Source organism: Anolis sagrei, chromosome 7 (assembly GCF_037176765.1).
Source record: "Anolis sagrei isolate rAnoSag1 chromosome 7, rAnoSag1.mat, whole genome shotgun sequence".
In the NCBI taxonomy this organism is placed as follows: domain Eukaryota; kingdom Metazoa; phylum Chordata; class Lepidosauria; order Squamata; family Dactyloidae; genus Anolis; species Anolis sagrei.
In genome coordinates, this window is record NC_090027.1 from 12741447 (window position 1) to 12763145 (window position 21699).

At 42.3% G+C, this 21699-nt stretch overlaps 1 protein-coding gene across 2 annotated transcripts in view; it reads right to left on the bottom strand.

Moving 5' to 3' along the window:
- UNC5D (unc-5 netrin receptor D) overlaps nucleotides 1-21699 on the bottom strand; it is a 571167-nt gene that overhangs the window by 40888 nt on the left and 508580 nt on the right. For both annotated transcript variants that reach the window (XM_067470687.1, XM_067470686.1), the window contains one exon: nucleotides 789-957. In XM_067470687.1, coding sequence (XP_067326788.1) covers nucleotides 789-957 — 169 coding nt within the window. The remainder of the gene's footprint in view (nucleotides 1-788; nucleotides 958-21699) is intronic.

A 21699-nucleotide genomic window follows, 5' to 3' on the forward strand; every position in this document is an offset into this window, starting at 1 on the left:
TCCCAACCCTGCTATACTCCTGCGAGACATGGACTGTCTACAGACGTCACATGTAACTTCTGGAACGATTCCATCAGCGCTGCCTTCAGAAAATCCTACAAATCTCTTGGGAAGACAAGTGGACAAATGTCAAAACGATCACCAGTATTGAAGCGATGGTCCTCCACCATCAACTCCACAGGACCGGCCACGTTTTCCAGATGCCTGACCACTGTCTCCCAAAGCAGTTGCTCTACTCTGAATTCAAGAATGGAATGGAAAACGGAATGTTGGTGGGGAGGAAAAGAGATTTAAAAAAGGGGCTCAAAGCCAAGCTTAAAAACTCTCCAACTGAGAACTGGGAAGCCCTGGCCCTTGAGTGCTCCAGCTGGAGGTCAGGTGTGACCAGCAGTGCTGTCGAATTTGAAGAGGCACAAATGGAGGGTGAAAGAGAGAAACGTGCCAAGAGGAAGGCATGTCAAGCCAACCCCGACCGAGACCGCTTTCCACCTGGAAACCAATGCCCTCACTGTGGGAGAACACGCAGGTCAAGAATAGGGCTCCACAGTCATCTACAGTCCCACCGCCAGGACACCTATCTTGGAAGACAATCCTACTCGGACAACGAGGGAATCACCTAAGTAAGTAAGTAAATATATAAGTATCTCCATTGCTGTCATTTGCATACATTCTCATTAAAGATCAAAAATATACAACTCATTTAGCTCTCCGGGAAAACCATGAATTACTTTGTTTGATCCATTTTTGAATCCATCTATCTCTTCCTCTCCGGAAAGAGTGTCACTTACCTCCCATTTGCCCTGATGCTTTTTCTTTTTCACATGAATGTTCCAGTGCTCAGAGTTTACTTCTGCACAGTGTGGTATTGTCAAGGCAAACGGGGTAGAAACTGTCACTTCTGGGGGACCACAAGTTACTTCTGGGCCAAGGAGGACTTCACTGCCTTCTGGCTGTAAGCTTCAAACAAAAAGAGAAGAGAGCTTACAAAGGAAAAGCCAAACATGACATTTTATTTCGAGAGAAAAAGTAAAAGCTAAGTTAGTTCATCTCCTTTCTTGCTCAAGTAGCAGTCGTGTCTGTTTTAGTGCTGACTACTATTTTTTTTTTTTTGAAAAAAAATATATTTTACAAGAAACTCAAATTACTGCAGGTCAAACTTTGCAGATGTTATCATCAAAACAACTCCTGTATCTTGCATCTGAAACAGAACATTTTCAGGATAAATGCAAATAAAATGTTATAGCTTGAGGTAATGTAATTCCCATTGCTTCCCTTTATTTCCAGAAATGACTACGAGCAATACTGAAAATATAATTTTTCAGATTCAAATTTAGGTCTACTTCACACATCCCTCCACCCCAACTTTGGAGGATGCTTTACAGTCAACCAGACATCACACACAGAGTGCCTAGAGAAGGAATCTGCAGTTGACGTGGCCAGGAAATGAGGGCTTGGCTACTACCTAAGAATGTTGTGTGATTGTATAAGTGTCATTCACACACATACATGTTATTAACTGCCATCGACTCAACTTTGACTCCATGCATGAATGTTCTGTCGTGCGCTGGGCCTGTAAATAATTGTCTTTAAACAGGACGTGCAACCTTTGCCCAGCGGGAAGCCAGGGGGCCCGAAGAGAAGTTCTCAGAGGCTTTCCACCACAAATAGTCTTTAGATGGCTTGTGAAGTATAACAAAGTTCTTTTAATGAACAATCAAACAGAAACTTCTCTTGACTTCAGTAAAGTTAAACAAATGATTCCAAGCTTTTAGGCAACTGGTGAATTCCTAATCTTGCCCACGAAGGACAGGCAGCTGTCTTCAATAACTTCTTTAAGGGAAAATCCCTTTTTAACTTCTCACAGGCTGACTGTAATCTAACCCTTACTGATGTGGGCTCCGCTACCGGGTCGAACTGCGTCTCGAGTGCCGAGTGGACCTACCAGTAAGGCAGCACACTCTCCAGCTGGAGTTCTTTGATCTTTAGGGCTGTTTCCCTGGAAAGTCTTTGGAGACTCTTAAGGCTGTTCTCCCCTGGAAATTCCTCAAACCTTTGGGGAGGCTTCCCTGGAGTTCTCTGGTTTGCTCTTAAGACTGTTTCCCCCCGGAAAGTCTTAAGGGTTGAAGTCTTAAGGGTTGAAGCTTTTGTACAGGGGAAGCTTTCGCACGTCCTGTACATTAGCTTTCCTTGCTGAGACTAAATAAAAAATGGCTTCCTTCCCTTCCCAATTGCCCTGAGCAAGGGGCGGAACCAAACTTAACGATGACGGACAGGTGACTTGCCCTATGACTGCAACCAAAAGGAAGCCACCTATCTGTAGAGTCCCTGAAACCCAGGGCTGCAAGCAAACATTTAATACAAAGCAAATAAGTTTGGAGCACCTGGTACAGCTGTACCAGAACAATGAAAATCCTCCAAGTCAACCAGTCTTGCAGATTTGAGGCCATAATTGAATCTATTTATTTGAACCTATCCTTCTCTTTCTCTACTACCTTCTAACTTACAAAGCACTATTTTCTTTTCAAGCAAGGCATGCCTTCTCACAATATAGTCAAGGTAGAACAGTTTCTTGGCTTCTAGACTTGATATGCTCTAGGACTTATTTATTTGTCTTTTTATCAATCCATGGTATCTGTTGAACTGTTTCCAGCCCCGCTTTTCAAGGGAGTTTCGTTTTCTAAAAATTACTTATTATTATTATAAACACAGGTAAAATAATGCCAATTTCAGTAATAACCTCATAGTACAAGCAACCTATTATTATCTATCTATCTATCTATCTATCTATCTATCTATCTAAATGCTCTGTGCATAATGAGTACCATAAAAAACAAAAGAACCAATGAATGAAATCACACCAAATTTGGCAACAAAACATCTCACAACAAAAGGAGTGACCATCACTCGAAAAATTACGTTTTTGTCATATGGGAGTTGTAGTTGCTGGGATTTATAGTTCACCTACAATCAAAGAGCGTTCTGAATTCCATCAACGATGGAATTGAACCAAACTTGGAACACAGAACTCCCTTGACCAAGAGAAAATACTGGAAGGGTTTGGTGGGCATTGACCTTGAGTTTGGGAGTTGTAGTTCACCTACATCCAGAGAGCACTGTGGACTCAAACAATGATGGATCTGACCCAAACTTTGCACAAGTTCTCAATACACCCAAATATCAACACAGATGGAGTTTGGGGGAAATAGACCTCATATCGTGTCAGCTTTTCCAGTTGTTTCTCTGCAATCCTGCTGTCACCTGGGATTGCAACATCAACAATCCATACTTAGTTTTTTAACACGATTGTGAGGTCAGGAGTATTATGCTCCAAAATTCTGTCTGTCTGAATCCGGAAGTCCCAGAGGAGTTTGGCATATTCATTTTCTGTACCTTTTTCTGGCTTGTGATCCCATTAGTTCTTTGTAGCAGGCAGATGGTATTTGTGGCACAAGTTCCAATTAATCATCTGAGCAACGGTATTGTGCCTCTGCTTGCAGTCTTTCTGCGTGATCTTCTTGCAGCAGCTGAGGATGTGATCTATTGTTTCATCTGCTTCCTTGCAGAGTCTACATTTGGGATCTGTTGTCGACTTTTCAATTCTGGCTTTGATGGCATTGGTTCGAATGGCTTGTTGGGCTGCCAGAATCAGGCCCTCCTTTGTCTCCTTTTTCAGAGTTCCATTTGTGAGCCACAGCCATGTTTTTTCTTTGTCAAATTGGCTCTCAATTTTTCCCAGGAACTGTCCATGGAGAGCCTTCTTTCGCCAGTTTTCTCTTCTGCCCTGGATTGTGTTTTTATGGTATTCCCTCTTTGTATTTTGCGCTTTGAGCAGTTTACTACTATTGACTTCCCTCAATGTTGGTTCTTGACTGCCTTTCACATAATCTGCCAGTCCGTGTTTCTCTTCTTCTACCATTTGTTTCACTTGCAGAAGCCCTCTCTCTGCCTCCTGATTTTCGGGGCAGGTAAAGTCTGTCGACATCACTACATGGGTGTAATGAGTAGTGGATTGTCATCAATTTTCTTGTTTTTCTGTCCAGATCATCCAGCTCTGCTTGTGTCCAGTTCACAATCCCAGCCATGTATCTAATGACGGGGATGGCCCAGGTGTTGATAACCTTGATCATTGTGCTGGTACGGCTGTACCAGGAGCTTCAGCTTCATTTTCTTTCTATTGCGTGTTTGCATGTATTCCAAGGTTCCATGCATTTTGCAGTAAGGTGGCTTCCCTTGGTTTGCAATTATAGGGCCAATGACCTGTCTATCATTGTTAAGTTTTGGTTCCGCCCCTTTTTCCAGGGCTCTGGGAGGGAAAGGGAGCCATTTTTAGTTCAGTCTTATAGTAGAAAGCCTAGCTATAGGATGTGGATCAGCTCAATCTGTAGACAAGCTTCATTTCTCACAGCATCCGGGGGAAACAGCTCCACATCTTTCGTGGAAAAGATCCAAAAGAACTCCAGCTGGAGAATCTACAAAGCCTTAGCTGGTAGGTCTACTCGGGTAACCAGAAGCAATTGGAGCCGGGAGTAGAGCTCACACCAGCAAGCATAGAAAGTAGATTGCCTGGGAGGGGTTTAAAAGGGTTTTCCTTTTAAAGAAAAGAAACAGTTCACGAAGCTAGTTACCTGTCCATTTGGGCAAGTTAAGAAGCATTTGTTTGACTTGTTAAAGATCTGAAAAGTGCTTGTTTAAATTGTTGAAGATCTAAGCAATAATACTTTGTTAAACTTTTCAAGCATCTAAAGACTTTTGTATAGGAGAATCCTTAGGGCCTCTCAGCCAAGGCAACCCGGCTTCCCCTGGGCACAAAGAGCACGTCCTGTTCAAAAGACAATTATTATAGGCCCAGCCCGTGACAGCACAATCGTATTTCCGCCATTTAATTTGATCTTCAAAACTTTTCTGACTCTTTTGATATATTCTTTGCTGACCACATTTTTCACTTGCCCATGCTTGATATTGATATTGTATAAATAAAGTTTATTATTATTATGATTATTATTGATATCTCCAGCTTATAAACTGTTTTCATTTGCATATTTTAAACTGTTGAGATTTCTTCCTCCAATTTTCATGCCTTCCTCCTCTGCGTCTAATCCTGCTTTATTTATGTTATCTTCAGCAGTTAAAGACATAAAGTGATAAAATGCAGCCTTGCCTGACCCTTCTGCAAATGGAAACTATTCCAATTCTCTATATTCTGTTCTATTATTATCCAACCCTTGTCCTGACTACAGACTACACATTAGGATAATCAAATGTTGTAGCACACCCATAAGGTTTTTTCATGATCTTTATCATCAAGGACTTTGCTATAATCAATAAGAGCAAAAGCTGATTTTCTTCTGAAAATCTTTGGCATACGTAATTTGGTATGCTATATATATGCCTCCTTCTCTACTTTTATGCATTGCAAAAGGCTGTTCTCTGCCTATTATGTAATATTAATTTACTCAGCAACAAGCTGTCCTGTCCTGTTTTAAAAACCAATTTGAGGCTTGTACTTTTGGTTCGAAAATATGACAAGTGGGAAAAAAATGGATTGCCTTGCCATCTGTTATCCACGCTTCAAGATGAGCTTTGTTATTGTGTGAGAAGGAGAAATCATGTTAAAGCTCAAGAACGTCCATATGCATGCACATGTGTTAGAGAAAAAGAGGTCTCTACTGCCAACACCAACTTAGAGAATTGTAGAGAGGAGATAGATCTGGAGTAGCATGGGAAATCTCATCACTCAGATTAGAAACATGGGATCTCCATACGCTAAAATAGTAGAGGTCATTGAGAAGAAACAAGTAGTGGAAAATCAGTGTACGAGGCAGATTCTTCAACAAAGTGGACTTTTTTTGCAGACTGCAGTATGAAGAGGCCTGTTGGATGCCTTTAGGTCTGCTATCTTCTGGAAATGTCCATATTTACAGCCATTTGTTTCATAGAATCCTAGAGTTGGAAGAGACCTCCTGGGCCATCCAGTCCAACCCCATTCTGCCAAGAAGCAGGAAAATTGCATTCAAAACAATACTGACAGATGGCCATCCAGCCTCTGTTTAAAAGCTTCCAAAGAAGGAGCCTCCACCACACTCTGGGGCAGAGAGTTTCAAAGTAAACGATATAGCTGCATAAAATCAAACATTAAACCACAAATAATCACATTGGGCTGGGCCAAATTAAAGGATAAAATTTAAAACACTGGGGGATACGACAATGTAAAAACCAGGGAGGTTGAGGTAGGATTTAATTGCATGAATCATAAAATAAAGTGCTTCTGAGGTCATTTTATACAAAGTTTGGTCAAGGAGTATCTTATATTCAATCATTGAAAGCACACTGGAATAACCAAGTTTTCAGGCTCCTCCTGAAGATTGCCTAATATCTCTGGGGAGCCAATTCCAGAGCTGGGGGGCCACCACAGAGAAGGCCCTCTCTCTCGTCCCCACAAGTTGCTCTTGCGATGAGGGCGGGAGCGAGATAAAAGCCTCTCCAGAAGATCGAAGAGGTCGTGTGGGTTCGTAGAGGGAAATGCGGTCGCACAGGTAGGCGGGTCCCAAACCGTTCAGGGCTTTGTAGGTCAAAACCTGCACCTTGAATTGGGACCGGAAAATAAACGGCAGCCAATGGAGCTCCTTAAACAGGAGGTTGACCGCTCTCTGTAATTCGCACCAGTTAGTAATCTGGCTGCTGCCCGCTGGACCAGTTTGAATTTCCAGGCTATACCGTCGCACCTGGGGGCTATAACTCTTAGTGAAAGAGACATAGACGTGACATCTTTCCCCCAGGGGATTGCTTCTTGCCTTCCTTAAGAGAACTGGAATTCCCAAGGACCAAAACACTGTAGATAACTCAAAACAGGTTTTATTGTTCACAAAGAGTTATCCCTTTAAGGCAAGAAGCTGGAAGTTTCAAAGGGGGTAAGGAAATATATATTACAGTCTCTGGTTGTCTTGGGTCCAAGGAGATTTCGCAGCTGAGAAGCTTTTCCTGTTCCCTCTTTTCTTTTGATGCCAAAGGACTGGTTTGAAGGCGCTTGGGTCTCCTCAACATTGTCCAAGGCGATCTGGACATGAAGTATGAGTCCCAAGGGTAAAAACCTTAGGATTGGTGATGAGAGGTAACTTAATTAAGGGCTTTAGGGCCAAGTCTCTTTCTCACGTCTATCTGATAGAAAGTTTAATGGTAGAATGGAAAAGGAAAAGCTCTGCCCTCCTCCAGGAAGAGGTGGAGCCAAGCAATTGAGCTGAGGAAGCAATATAACTGGTGCAAACAACATTGATTGATAGCTATAAATAACCAATCAATCCAACTATACATTTACAAAGTAAGCAAGTATGGGCATGTTATACAGTTTAAACCTTTGCACTTTAAAGTTCTACGCACAGGTGGCACCACTCACGCCATCACACAGGCCATCTTCAAGGGCAGCCCCACATAGAGTGCATTGCAATAGTCCAATCTAGAGGTAACTAAGGCATGGACCACTGTGGCCAAATCCGACTTCACAAGGTACGGTCACAGCTGGTGCACGAGCTTCAATTGTGTGAAAAAGATCCTGAAGTCCTCGTGGACAACAAGTTAAACATGAGCCAACAATGTGATGTGTCGGCAAAAAAAGCCAATGGGATTTTGGCCTGCATCAATAGGAGCATAGTGTCTAGATCTAGGGAAGTCATGCTACCCCTCTATTCCGCTTTGGTTAGACCACACCTGGAATATTGTGTCCAATTCTGGGCACCACAATTCAAGAGAGATATTGACAAGCTGGAATGTGTCCAGAGGAGGGCGACTAAAACTATCAAGGTTCTGGAGAACAAGCCCTATGAGGAGCGGCTTAAGGAGCTGGGCATGTTTAGCCTGAAGAAGAGAAGGCTGAGAGGAGATATGATAGCCATGTATAAAATGTGAGAGGAAGCCACAGGGAGGAGGGAGCAAGCTTGTTTTCTGCTTCCTTGGAGACTAGGACGCGGAACTACAAACTACAAGAGAGGAGATTCCATCTGAACACGAGGAAGAACTTCCTGACTGTGAGAGCTGTTCAGCAGTGGAACTCTTTGCCCCGGAGTGTGGTGGAGGCTCCTTCTTTGGAAGCTTTTAAACAGAGGCTGGATGGCTATCTGTCAGGAGTGATTTGAATGCAATATTCCTGCTTCTTGACAGGGGGTTGGACTGGATGGCCCATGAGTTCTCTTCCAACTTTTTGATTCTATGATTCTATAATTCTATAAGGCCCTCCCAGCCACCACCGCTGCCTGAGCTTCAAGAGTCAGCGCTGAGTCTAGGAGGACCAAAGGTATTCCAAAATACATAATGCTTTTGGTCCTCCGCATTCCGGATAAGGGATACCCAACCCACAGATGTGATAAAATATGACGAAAACAGTAGGGCTGGGTAACAAAGGAAAAAATTGTTTCTAAACTCGTTTTGTTTTTAGGGGGTCCATTGCGTTTCGTTTTTTTAAAAGAATTCCGAATTTTTTCTTTAAATTTTTTTTGTTATTTACGAAATTTCGTAAATTTCGAATTGATTCGTTAATGGCGGACGCGATTGCGCAATACGGTAAAAAACCCTCCAAATGGGACAGGGGGAACTTCTGAAGCTTCCCTCTCCCTCTGTTGTTGACTGTTGGTGTGATAATTTATTTTTTTTATCACTGATAAAACAAACAACAACTATAAAACTTGCACCAGACATACGGAAATAATAACGAAACGATTTCGAAACCATTTCGAAACAATTACGAAACAATTACGAAATAAATTGAAAAATTCGTTTCGATTTTTAGTTGCTCCTGCATGGCTCAATATCGGATCGTAAGCTAATTTAAATACGAATCAATAACGAATTACGAAATTAACGAACGAAACCGCCCAAGCCTACAAAATACATAATGCTTTTGGTCCTCCCCATTCCGGATAAGGGATACCCAACCCACAGATGTGATAAAATATAACAAAAACAGCAACAATGCTTCTAACAAGAGGTGCTCGTCAGAGAATAAACACAATTTAAGAGATTACGTCACCTAAGACCATACACAAGTAAATAGTGAAAAGCATCTGCCAAATATATGTAGTGTTTCCCTTTCAAGTGCTTGCTTTCCCAGGAGGACAAATCCCTCTCAGCAAGTATGGAAGCAGAAGCCAATGCTTTGATCGCTTCAGTGGGGATCAATACATTTTTTCAATAGAATAACAGCATGGAAAAACTACACACAGAAAATGACAGGACGGGTCTGTGAAAAAAGGAAGAGAAATGAAACCTATCACAGTGTGTGTATTCTTTTTTCAACATCAACAACAGCAGCAATAATGATGAATAAACAAACCTGAATCACAAAACAACAAGTACTTAGTACAGGTCAGTTAAACTGGCGTCATCCTCTATTGCAAGTGTTTTATTACTTAATCGTTTTCTTAATTTACTGTAATGGAGTTGCGCAGACACAAGCCCCTGGTACTCGTGGACAATAATTTCAGCTAGAACAGAGATGATCTTTCAACGATCTACTTCATTAATTTTATAGCGTTTGTTACTGACATTGATGTTAGTTATATATTCCCAGTTTATTTCTTCTTTGTACTATCTATATAAATAAAAATGTAATGTTCGTTTGTGGGATTAACAGAACCCAAAAACCACTGGACCAATTGACACCAAATTTGGACAGAATATGCCTAACAACCCAATGAGTGACCATCATTCAAAAACATTGGTTTTGTCATTTGGGAGTTGTAGTTGCTGGGATTTATAGTTCACCTACAATCAAAGAACTTTCTGCACCCCACCAATGATGGAATTGAACCAAACTTGGCACACAGAACTCCCATGACCAACAGAAAATACTGGAAGGGTTTGGTGGGCATTGACCATGAGTTTGGGAGCGCGTTAGGCCCCATTTGTATGTGAATGTATAGCTAAATTGTTGGTTACCTATAATGTTATTTTGCCCGGTTGAATTGCTCCTTTCTACAAATATGTAGGATACTGGAGGGAAGGATACTAGAGACAAAGTTGAAGTACTTCGGCCACATCATGAGAAGAAAGGAAAGCCTAGAGAAGACAATTATGCTGGGGAAAGTGGAAGGCAAAAGGAAGAGGGGCCAACCAAGGGCAAGATGGATGGATGGCATCCTTGAAGTGACTGGACTGACCTTGAAGGAGCTGGGGGTGGTGATGGCCGACAGGGAGCTCTGGCGTGGGCTGGTCCATGAGGTCACGAAGCGTCGGAGACGACTGAACGAATGAACAACAACAAATATGTTGAGACAAATATGGCTATTCCCCTTTCACCCATATTTCATGCTCTCTCTCAAATATTTGATTAGCCACTTTGTTAATTTTTTAAAAAATCTCCCCTCTTCCACTTTTAATTTGCAGTAGTAGTAGTAGTAGTAGTAGTAGTAGTAGTATGGATTGTCCATGTTGTAATCCCAGGTGACAGCAGGAGTGAAGAGAAACTGGAAAAACTGACACAATATGAAGATTTAAAAATCGAACTGCAAGGACTCTGGCACAAGCCAGTCAAGGTGGTCCCAGTGGTGATTGGCACACATGGTGCAGTGCCTAAAGACCTTGGCCTGCACTTAAACACAATCGGCGCTGACAAAATTACTATCTGCCAGCTGCAACAGGCCACCTTACTGGGATCTGCATGCATTATTCGCCGATATATCAAACAGTCCTAGACACTTGGGAAGTGTCCGACATGTGATCCATTACAACAGCCAGCAGTGTGTCTACTGTGGACTCATCTTGTTGTGTTTCAAATAATAATAATAATAACAACAACAATAATAATACATCACACAGTCCTAGACATTTGGGAAGTGTCCCACATGTGATCCAATACAACAGCCAGCAGAGTGTCTACTGTGGACTCATCTTGTTGTGTTTCTAATAATAATAATAATAATAATAATAATAATAATAATAATAATAATCTTTATTTATATCCCACCACATCTCCCGAAGGGACTCGAGGTGGCTTATAAGACAGTCCAGGGTGCACCTATAACATACAACAGGTTAAAATGGTACAAAAGTATAAAACAAGGCACATAAAATTATTTTAAAAAACCCATCAACACATGTAGCATAAAATCAAAATGATACAATTTTAAAACAACAGTAAATAAAACGAACTGCTGTCAATTCACAAGATGCCAAGTGCCTGCTTCATATGGGCCCACTGCGTCACTGGCTACACTGAACACGTATGGTTACGTACTCTGTATCCACAGGTTTTGTATGCACGGATTTAATCATCCACAGCTTTAAAAGGCTTTAATAAATAAGATTTTCAAAAAGCAAATCTTGATTTTGCCGTTTTGTATCAGGGTAGCTGTTGCACGCTGGGCCTGAAATAATGTCTGTTTACAGGACATACCTTCTGTATGCCCAACAGGATGCCGGGGTGCCTCAGCTGAAGGGCCCCTTAGATTTCCCAACACAAAGTTCTATTGAGGGTCTGAATAAATTCAACAAAGTTCTTTATTTGGGCTTAAATCTTCAAACTAATGAATTATATGCTTTATAACCTTGGAAAACCGGTAGCTTTCTCAATCTGCCAACAAGGGGCAGGCAACTGGAGGTAAACTGTTCCTTTCTTCCTTAGGGAAATCTTTTGACTAGGGCTGGGCGGTTTCGTTCGTTATTTTCGTAATTCGTTATTAATTCGTTATTTTTTTGATAACGAAGCGATATTGAACCATTCAGGAGCAACTAAAAAACGAAACGAATTTTTCAATTCATTTCGTAATTGTTTCGTAATTGTTTCGTAATCGTTTCGAAATCGTTTCGTTATTATTTCCGCATGTCTGGTGCAAGTTTTAGGGTTGCTGTTTGTTTTATCAGTGAAATAATATAATTATCACACCAACAGTCAACAACAGAGGGAGAGGGAAGCTTCAGAAGTTCCCCCTGTCCCACTTGGAGGTTTTTTTAGCGTATTGCGCGATTGCATCCGCCATTAACGAATCGATTCGTAATTGTTTCGTTATTTCCGAAATTTCGTAAATATCGAACTTTTTTAAAGAAAATTTTTGGAATTCTTTTAAAAATCGAAACGCAAAAACCCCCTAAAAACGAATCGAGTTTAGAAACAAATTTTTCCGTGGTTGGACAGCCCTACTTTTGACCCCTCCTTGGGCAATCTTTCTTTACCTTGCTGGCGTGAGGCCCCTTATAACGATCAATCAACGATCAAACGATATCCACCTCAAATTATAAAGGATCGCCAATCGATCTCACCAATGCTGCCACCAATATTATACCTGGATCAATTAATAGATCCCGCTAGCTGCCAAATCAAATTATAAAGGTTCACAGACCAAAATGACTGCTGCAAACCAATATAATAGATTCAAACAATCCACTGACGCCAACATGTAGAGCGACCACCAATTGTTAAGGGCTAATCAAATTAGAAAGACTTAATTATTTTGAAAGGAACTATTCTTTTGTTTAACAGGGAGAATCATAAACTGTGTAAGTTTTTGTCTGTATAATGGGTGACGACTGAGAAATATTGAAACTGTTCTGTTTGGCTATGCTGCCAACTTTCTATTTTTAGTGCTGAGGGAAACCAAGTAACACTTCTTTATGTTACAATGCTGTTTGTTCTGGCTTTAGAGAGGTTATATTTTGATCTAATATATTCACACACAGTCTGTGGTAGTGTGAAAATAGAGTAACAAGTTTATTAAACAGTCTTGAAAGTATTTCAGGTACAAAAAGCTTATCGGTTGCATTAAATAGTACAGTACTTGAATTCAGTTCCAGTCACAACTTCAAAACTGGGAATTTATATTTTCCCCTCAAAATAGATTCTTCCCTACAAACAAGCCCAATACCTCAGGGACTGTCTAGCTCAGTGGTTCTCAACCTTCCTAATGACGCGACCCCTTAATACGCTTCCTCATGTTATGGTGACCCCCAACCATAAAATTAGTTTCATTGTGACTTCATAACTGTCATTTTGCTGCTGTTATGAATAGTAATGTAAATATCTGATATGCAAGATGTAATTTTCATTCACTGGACCAAATTTGGCACAAAGACCCAATACACCCAAATTTAAATACTGGTGGGATTGGGGGAGGGTATTGATTTTGTCCTGTGGGAGTTGTAGTTGCTGGGATTTATAGTTCACCTACAATCAAAGAGCATTCTGAACTCCACCAACGATGGAATTGAATCAAACTTGGCACACAGAACTCCCATGGCCAACAGAAAATACTGGAAGGGTTTGGAGGGCATTGACCTTGAGTTTTGGGTGTTGTAGTTCACCTACATCCAGAGAGCACCGTGGACACAAACAAGGATGGATCTGGACTAAACTTGGCACGAATTCTCTATATGCCCAAATGTAAGCACTAGTGGGGTTTGGGGAAAATAGACCTTGACATTTGGGAGTTGTAGTTGCTGGGATTTATAGTTCACCTATAATCAATGAGAATTCTGAACCCCAGCAACGATTGAATTGGGCCAAACTTCCCACACAGAACCCCCATGACCAACAGAAAAAAACTGTGTTTTCTGATGGTCTTTGGTGACCCTCCAGGGGTCCCGACCCCCAGGTTGAGAAACACTGGTCTAGCTATAGTCCTTCCTATGAAGTAACTATCTAGAATCTATTTCCAAGTTAGACTTCTTCTTAATTCTCCACTGCTATTCCTAATCTACAACTGCTCTCTCCTAACTATCCGCTCCAACTCCCTTCTCTAACACACACAAGCCTCAGGGTTTTAAAACGCTACTTTTTTTCCTGTCAGCTTCTCCAAAGCTCCGCCAACTTTCTCTACACCAATCCCGGCCATTCCCTGCTGTCTTATGCCTAGGACACGCCCCTCTCTCCCTGAACTGCACTTAAGACGGCGTCTCCCTTCTCCAAAATGGCCGCGGATGCTTCGCCTAGCCCACTTTCTATCTTCCTAAGCTTGCAGGCTTCTCCAGGCCCTGCATCCTGGCTGTAAATAAGGTAAGGGTTCATCACAGTCCTACTCCCGGCTCCAAGCTACTTTATGGATAGCCCGAGTGGTCCCTTACCAGACAAGATTTCTGTAGATCTGCCAAGCTGAAAGGTATCCTTTAGATTATTCCACGAAGGCTGTAGGAACTGTCCTGTTGCCCCAGCAAAGGCTGGCTGTATTCCCCCAGCAAAAGCTGTGGAACTATTTATTTATTTATTTCGGGTACTTTTACCCCGCCCTTCTCTACCCCCGAAGGAGGACTCAGGGCGGCTTACAGAAAAGGCACAATTTGATGCCTATACAAATTACACATAATATACAAAACCATAGTTAAAAACAGTTATCACAGTTAAACAGTCAAACAACCAGTACATAACACATCATATAAAAACTACTCTCGTGATCAGCGTTTCGTCTTTCAGAGTTCCATAGATGTAATCCATTAATCATTTCCTAATCATCATCAAAGTTCTTCCTTTATCTGCCCGCTTGTCCGAATGCCTGGTCCCAGATCCATGTCTTTAGTTTTTTCCTGAAGGAAAGGAGCGATGTTGCAGATCTAATTTCCCCGGAGAGTGAGTTCCACAGGTGGGGGGCCACCACCGAGAAGGCCCTGCTCCTCATCCCCACCAATCTCACTTGTGATAGAGGCGGGGTCGAGAGCAGGGCCTCCCCAGAAGATCTTAGACTCCGGGGTGGGACATAGAGGGAGATCCGTTCGGACAGATTCACTGGGCCGGAACCGTAAACTATTCCTTTACTCCCCCAGCAGAGCTGTGAGTAGTGAAGCCTTTGTGCAGGTGAGATAGAGAAACACACACATCCTGCTGTTAGGCTTCAAACAGTGAGACTGAACAAAAGTCTTCCTTTGCCTCCAAAACCCTGGGAAAAGGGTGGGTCTAAAGACTCTAACGATGATAGCCAGGTTGCTGGCCCTATGACTGCAACCTGGGGAAGCTACCTGATTGCAAAAAGCATGGCTTAAATAAATTCATACAAACTAGCAGTGCAAGAAAAAGAGGTTCAAATCTCCTGGCACTGCCGTGCCAGCACAGTTGCCATTTTACAATGCAATAGTATACAGATTTTGGTATCCATGGGGTGGAATGGGTGGCTTGGAATCAAACTCAGAGGATAGCAAGGATCCATAACACAACTATCCTAGAGTAGACAAGACAATTGACAATGTTGTATTGCCTGCCCGTTTTTTAAAAATTGTGTCAGAAGTGACTTGACAAACTGCAAGTTGTTTCTGGTGTGAGAGAATTGGCCATCTGCAGAGATGTTGCCCAGGAGACACCCGGATGTGTTAACATTCTGTGGGAGGCTTCTCTCATGTCCCCCCATGGGAAACTGGAGCTGACAGATGGAGCTCACCCCATCTTGTGGATTTGAACCACTGACCTTCAGGTCAGCAGTTTAGCCAGCACAAGGGTTTAACCCATTGTGCCACTGTGGCTTCTGCCATCTTCAGATGTGGTTTTGCTAATTTAGCATGAACATCATTGCATACTGAAACCCTAAAACTTTCGGACTTGAAACTATGGATCCAAACATTTCCGTTTCTCCCATTTTCCCTTTTAAAAATTCAATTTCTTTTCACCCTGAAGAGAAACACGGTTTGGTAAACTTTTATAAAAATGGAGGAAAATTGTTCCTTTCTCAGCCTTGGGAAATAGCATACTGCTGTCTTAACATCAAATTATTTATTGTGTGGCCGACAACTGCCCCATGTGGCACCTGTGCATATCTAGAGACCGAGATAAACATCATTATTTACTCTGTGGTTTGTATTTATATCCTTAATCCCTTTTTCACATCAGGCAAGCCAAATTCAAACCTGGTCTCCTGCATCAAAAAGACACTGCTGACAAACAAATGGAAAAGTTTACCATTGGGCGGGGGAAAAGTTAGACAATTCATGTCCCATTGTGAGAACAAAACACAGGTTACATGTTCAAAACCACTGTATGTGTGCTTCCCAGGGGCTATGATTCCAGAGTTTTTATTTATGCTGGTAGGGATGATTCCCAATAGAAAACAATCAGTCCTTTCATGCATTAAAATCTTTTCAAAAAGCAAAACAAGAACATCGAAACAATCCAACAAGAGTTTCTATTTCACTGGGGAAGCAGTAAGATTCTCACGGCTATCTTTTGGCTAAGGTCACTTTTCAAATGTGAGGAAGTTCTTGAGAACTTTGTTGTAATATCTCTACTTGCGTCTCCAGGTGGCACAGCAGGGTAAACCACTGAGCTGCTGAACTTGCTGACTGAAAAGTTGGTGGTTCAAATGCCTTTATTAATGACTTAGATGAAGGGCTAGAAAGCATGATCATCAAGTTTGCAGACGACACCAAATTGGGAGGGATAGCCAATACTCCAGAGGACAGGAGCAGGATTCAAAAGGATCTTGACAGATTAGAGAGATGGGACAAAACTAACAAAGTGAAGTTCAACAGTGACAAATGCAAGATACTTCACTTTGGCAGGAAAAACGAAATGCAAAGATACAAAATGGGGGACACCTGGCTCGAGAGCAGTACGTGTGAAAAAGATCTTGGAGTCCTCATGGACAACAAGTTAAACATGAGCCAACAATGTGATGTGATGGCAAAAAAAGCCAATGGGATTTTGGCGTGCATCAATAGGAGCATAGTGTCTAGATCTAGGGAAGTCATGCTACCCATGCTCTATTCCGCTTTGGTTAGACCACACCTGGAATATTGTGTCCAATTCTGGCCACCACAATTCAAGAGTGATATTGATAAGCTGGAATGTGTCCAGAGGAAGGCGACTAAAATGATCAAAGGTCTGGAGAACAAGCCCTATGAGGAGCGGCTTAAGGAGCTGGGCATGTTTAGCCTGAAGAAGAGAAGGCTGAGAGGAGATATGATAGCCATGTATAAATATGTGAGAGGAAGCCACAGAGAGGAGGGAGCAAGCTTGTTTTCTGCTTCCTTGGAGACTAGGACGCGGAACAATGGCTTCAAACTACAAGAGAGGAGATTCCATCTGAACACGAGGAAGAACTTCCTGACTGTGAGAGCTGTTCAGCAGTGGAACTTTCTGCCCCGGAGTGTGGTGGAGGCTCCTTCTTTGGAAGCTTTTAAGCAGAGGCTGGATGGCCATCTGTCAGGGGTGATTTGAATGCAATATTCCTGCTTCTTGGCAGCGGGTTGGACTGGATGGGCCATGAGGTCTCTTCCAACTCTTTGATTCTATGATTCTATGATTCTATGAGCAGGGTGAGCTCCTGCTGTTAGGGCCAGCTTCTGCCAACCTAGAAGTTTGAAAATGTGCAAACAGAGGGAGCTCATCCCGACTCTCCCCGGATTTGAACCTCTGACCTGTCGGTCTTCAGCCTTGCTGGCACAAGGGTTCAACCCATTGTGCCACTATTTCATGAATATGTAAGACTCACCCAAGACCTGCAATCAGAGTTTAGATATGAACATCCCCAGTCCCCAAGCTGCTGTGCAGGCATTGTGTAAGCTTGATAGGCTATACAAATCCCTCTACCTACAGTGCTTACTCTAAGGCAGTGTTTCTCAACCTGGGGGTCCGGACCCCTGGGCGGGTCACAGTGAGATGTCAGAGGGGTCACCAAAGACTATCGGAAGACACAGTATTTTCTGTTGGCCATGAGCAGGGGTCCTCAAACAACGGCCCGGGGGCCGGATACGGCCCTCCTAGGTCATTTACCCGGCCCTCGCTCAGGGTCAATCTAACTCTGAAACGACTTGAAAGCACACAACAACAACAATCCTATCTCATCAGCCAAAAGCAGGTCCACACTTCCTATTGAAATACTAATATTAAGTTTATATTTGTTAGAATTCTTCTTCATTTTAATTATTGTATTGTTTTCAAGTGTTTTTTGCACTACAAATAAGTTATGTGCAGTGTGCATAGGAATTCATTCATATTTTTTTTCAAATTATAATCCAGCCCTCTCACAGTTTGAGGGACTGACCTGGCCCTCTGCTTAAAAAGTTTGAAGACCCCTGGAAATGAGGGTTCCATGTGGGAAGTTTAGCCCGATTATATCATTGGTGGGGTTCAGAATGCTCTTTGATTGTAAGTGAATTATAAATCCCAGCAGCTACAACTCCCAAATATCAAATTCTATTTTCCCCCAAACTCCACCAGTGTTCACATTTGGGCAGATTGAGTATCCATGCCAAGTTTGGTCCAGATCCATCATTACTTGAGTACACAGTGCTTTCTGGATACAGGTGAACTACAACTTCAAAACTCAAGGTCAATGCCCACCAAACCCTTCCAGTATTTTCTCTTGGTCATGGGAGTTCTGTGTACCAAGTTTGGTTCAATTCCCTCATTGGTGGAGGACAGAATCCTCTTTGATTGTAGGTTAACTATAAATCCCAGAAACTACAACTCCCAAATGACAAAATCAATTATTCCCCCCCCCCCCAACCCCACCAGTTTTCAAATTTGGGCATCTCGCATATTTGTATTGAATACATTCTGCATATCAGATATTTACATTACGATTCATAACAATAGCAAAATTACAGTTGTGAAGTAGCAACGGAAATAATTTTATGGTTGGGGGTCACCACAACATGAACAACTGTATTAAGGGGTCACGGCATTAGGAAATTGAGAAACACTACTCTAAGGAAGGTGCCGTCAGACCAAGACAAGCGGAATAAATTACAAGGAGGCTCAGAATTAAAACAATTATGAGGAAATAGTATACCAAGAAGGTGACAACAAACAATGCATGTCATCCCAGCTAAGGTCTCATCCCTGGTAATCTCTGGAACCGGTGAAACTCTAACTTTCAAGCAATTTATCCCTGCATGGTAGGCTTGGTTGATCAAGAAAAAAAATGGTTCTAAACTCGTTTTGTATATAGAGGGTGCTGGCGGTTCGATTTTGAAATTATTTCCGAAATTTTCTTGAAAAAAAGATCGGAAATACCAGGAAATATGAATCGCTTCCTTTCATAGAATCATAGAGTTGGAAGAGACCTCATGGGCCATCCAATCCAACCCCCTGCCAAGAAGCAGGAATATTGCATTCAAATCACCCTTGACAGATGGCCATCCAGCCCCTGTTTAAAAGCTTCCAAAGAAGGAGCCTCCACCACACTCCGGGGCAGAGAGTTCCACTGCTGAACGGCTCTCACAGTCAGGAGGTTCTTCCTCATGTTCAGATGGAATCTCCTCTCTTGTAGTTTGAAGCCGTTGTTCCGCGTCCTAGTCTCCAGGGAAGCAGAAAACAAGCTTGCTCCCTCCTCCCTGTGGCTTCCTCTCACATATTTATGGCTATCATATCTCCTCTCAGCCTTCTCTTCTTCAGGCTAAACATGCCAAGCTCCTTAAGCCGCTCCTCATAGGGCTTGTTCTCCAGACCCTTGATCATTTTAGTTGCCCTCCTCTGGACACATTCCAGCTTGTTTTGTTAATGGAAGGTGCCCCTCCCTCCCTCCAGAACCATTAAAATCTCGCAGTTTCCTTGCCTTGCCACGAGCTTCCATGCAGAAGGGAGAGGTGGGCGTGGCCAAGCACAGCCCTACTTGGAGGTCGCTGGGGGCGTGGCCTTCAGGAACAGCTATTCTTACCCACGCCCACCTCCTTCCTCTTTGCATTGGCGGCTTTGCGAGGTGGGCTTTGCGAGGTGGGCGTGGCTACCTCCCTGGCGACAAGTGGCAATGCGTAAGAGCTGGGCGTAGCCATGCCCACCTCTCAAAGCCCACCTCGCAAAGCCACCGATGGAAAGAGGAAGGAGGTGGGCGTGGGTAAGAACAGCTGTTCTTGAAGGCCACGCCCCCAGCATTTACGATTCACTGGCGGAAGTCATAAGGAAGATGGTGGACGCAGCTTCGATATGGCAAAAACACTTCCGGGTTGCCAAAACGCGTCGATATCGCTTCAAAAGGTAATTTATTTACGATTTCATTACAATTTAAGAAACTTACTGAGGAGCAAGAATATATGATGTATAGATAATTGAGAATATAAAGATTTATTTTTGTATGTATGAACAAATATCTATGTATTATTTAATATGAAATTGTAGATTAACAAGATAGGGCACTACAGGAAGAAGAAAGAAAATAAAAGTCATGAAAATACGGAAGAGCGGAAAATGGCACTGAAATACCGTAGCAGAGAGAGGGGGAGGTCTGCTGCCGTTGCGGGCTCTTTTTTTTTAATATATTCGTAGTCAGTGTGCTGTGTTAGTCTGTTGATGTTAGTTAGTGATGTCCATTGATGTGTTTATGTATGTTGTCATGAAATCTACCTTTAAGACGACAAGGCCGAAGCCTGCATGACAGTAGCTGTCATCTTGGAAGGCAGGCAGAGCAGGAGGAGGAGTCAAGCCGACTCCTGATTGGGTATAGCAATTGGGGGAGGAGTCGGTTGAGAGAGGGCAAATAAGCTGTCAGCTGGTGACAGAGAGAGAGGTGTCTTGACATCAGACAGGGAAAGAAGTGTTTTGACAAGGGAGAGAGAAGGAAGGGATTTTTAGGAGAGGAAGCTAGATAGAGCAGGGATCTGACAGAAAAGGAAGAGCTTTTAGTGAGCCTTAAGTTTAGGGAATAGGCTGAGACAAAGGCTAGGATTTTACTGTGTTGTGAGGGTCAGTAAAAGAAAGATTTGTCTCCCTATACTTGGGATAGTATAAGGGAGCTTATTGGCCCTGTGGTGGAGACAGATAGGAGTCTGTTCTCCAGTTGATACTGTTTCTAAGGATAGAGCAGTGTGTTTAAGGGAACTCACAATTTTAAAAGCTTTTCTGTCAGGGAAACTATTTGTTTAAGTAACCAAGTTTCTGCAACTGAATCACACTTCTGTACCACTCATTTCTATGAGTTGTTGTTAATATAAAGTTCAATAAACCATTCTTAGTTTACCTTTAACTGGTATATGCCTCAGTCTATTAATCGCCTCAGAACCAAGTCAATAAAAGAAGCCTTTTCAAAGTCCAGTCAGCCAGTGAAGAAGTCGCAGAAGAGCCAAGGGCAAATACATCTTACCTACAGCGCATTCACACCTTTTGGTTCCTCAGGCCAATAATACTGAGGTGGTGGCAGTCATACCTACCAGCAACATCGGTCACTTGTATATATAACATAGGGTCAGCCTCAAATTTCGTTACATATGTCTATATCTATATCTGCCGTTTTTGTCTTGTCTCTTTCTTTTTATTATTGTAATAATAAAATTCAATAATAAAAAAAAGAAACTTACGACTTGGATCAACCAAGCCTACTGCATGGGTTGAAACTCTCTGCCCCGGAGTGTGGTGGAGGCTCCTTCTTTGGAAGCTTTTAAGCAGAGGCTGGATGGCCATTTGTCAGGGGTGATTTGAATGCAATATTCCTGCTTCTTGGCAGAATGGGGTTGGACTGGATGGCCCAGGAGGTCTCTTCCAACTCTTTGATTCTATGATTCTATGATTCTATGAAATAGCAAGATTTTAGAAATTCTCTCTTGGTCAATGCAATATGACAATAGATGCTGCATCAATATAAATAAAACAATAAATTAATCCTAAAGGTTTGGTTTATCTTGATTTCTTAATTGGGCTCCACAACTTTTTTAATGTTCCCTAGAAAACATTCTATGTTTACTGTATTAACTGAAACCAGTGCTGCCTGCAAATGTCCGAGTGGGATTCGCCATCCACGTGCTGTGTGACCAATGTTAGGTACTTCTGCAGGGAGCTTTTTAATTGCTTTCTGAGAAGATGCTTTTCCC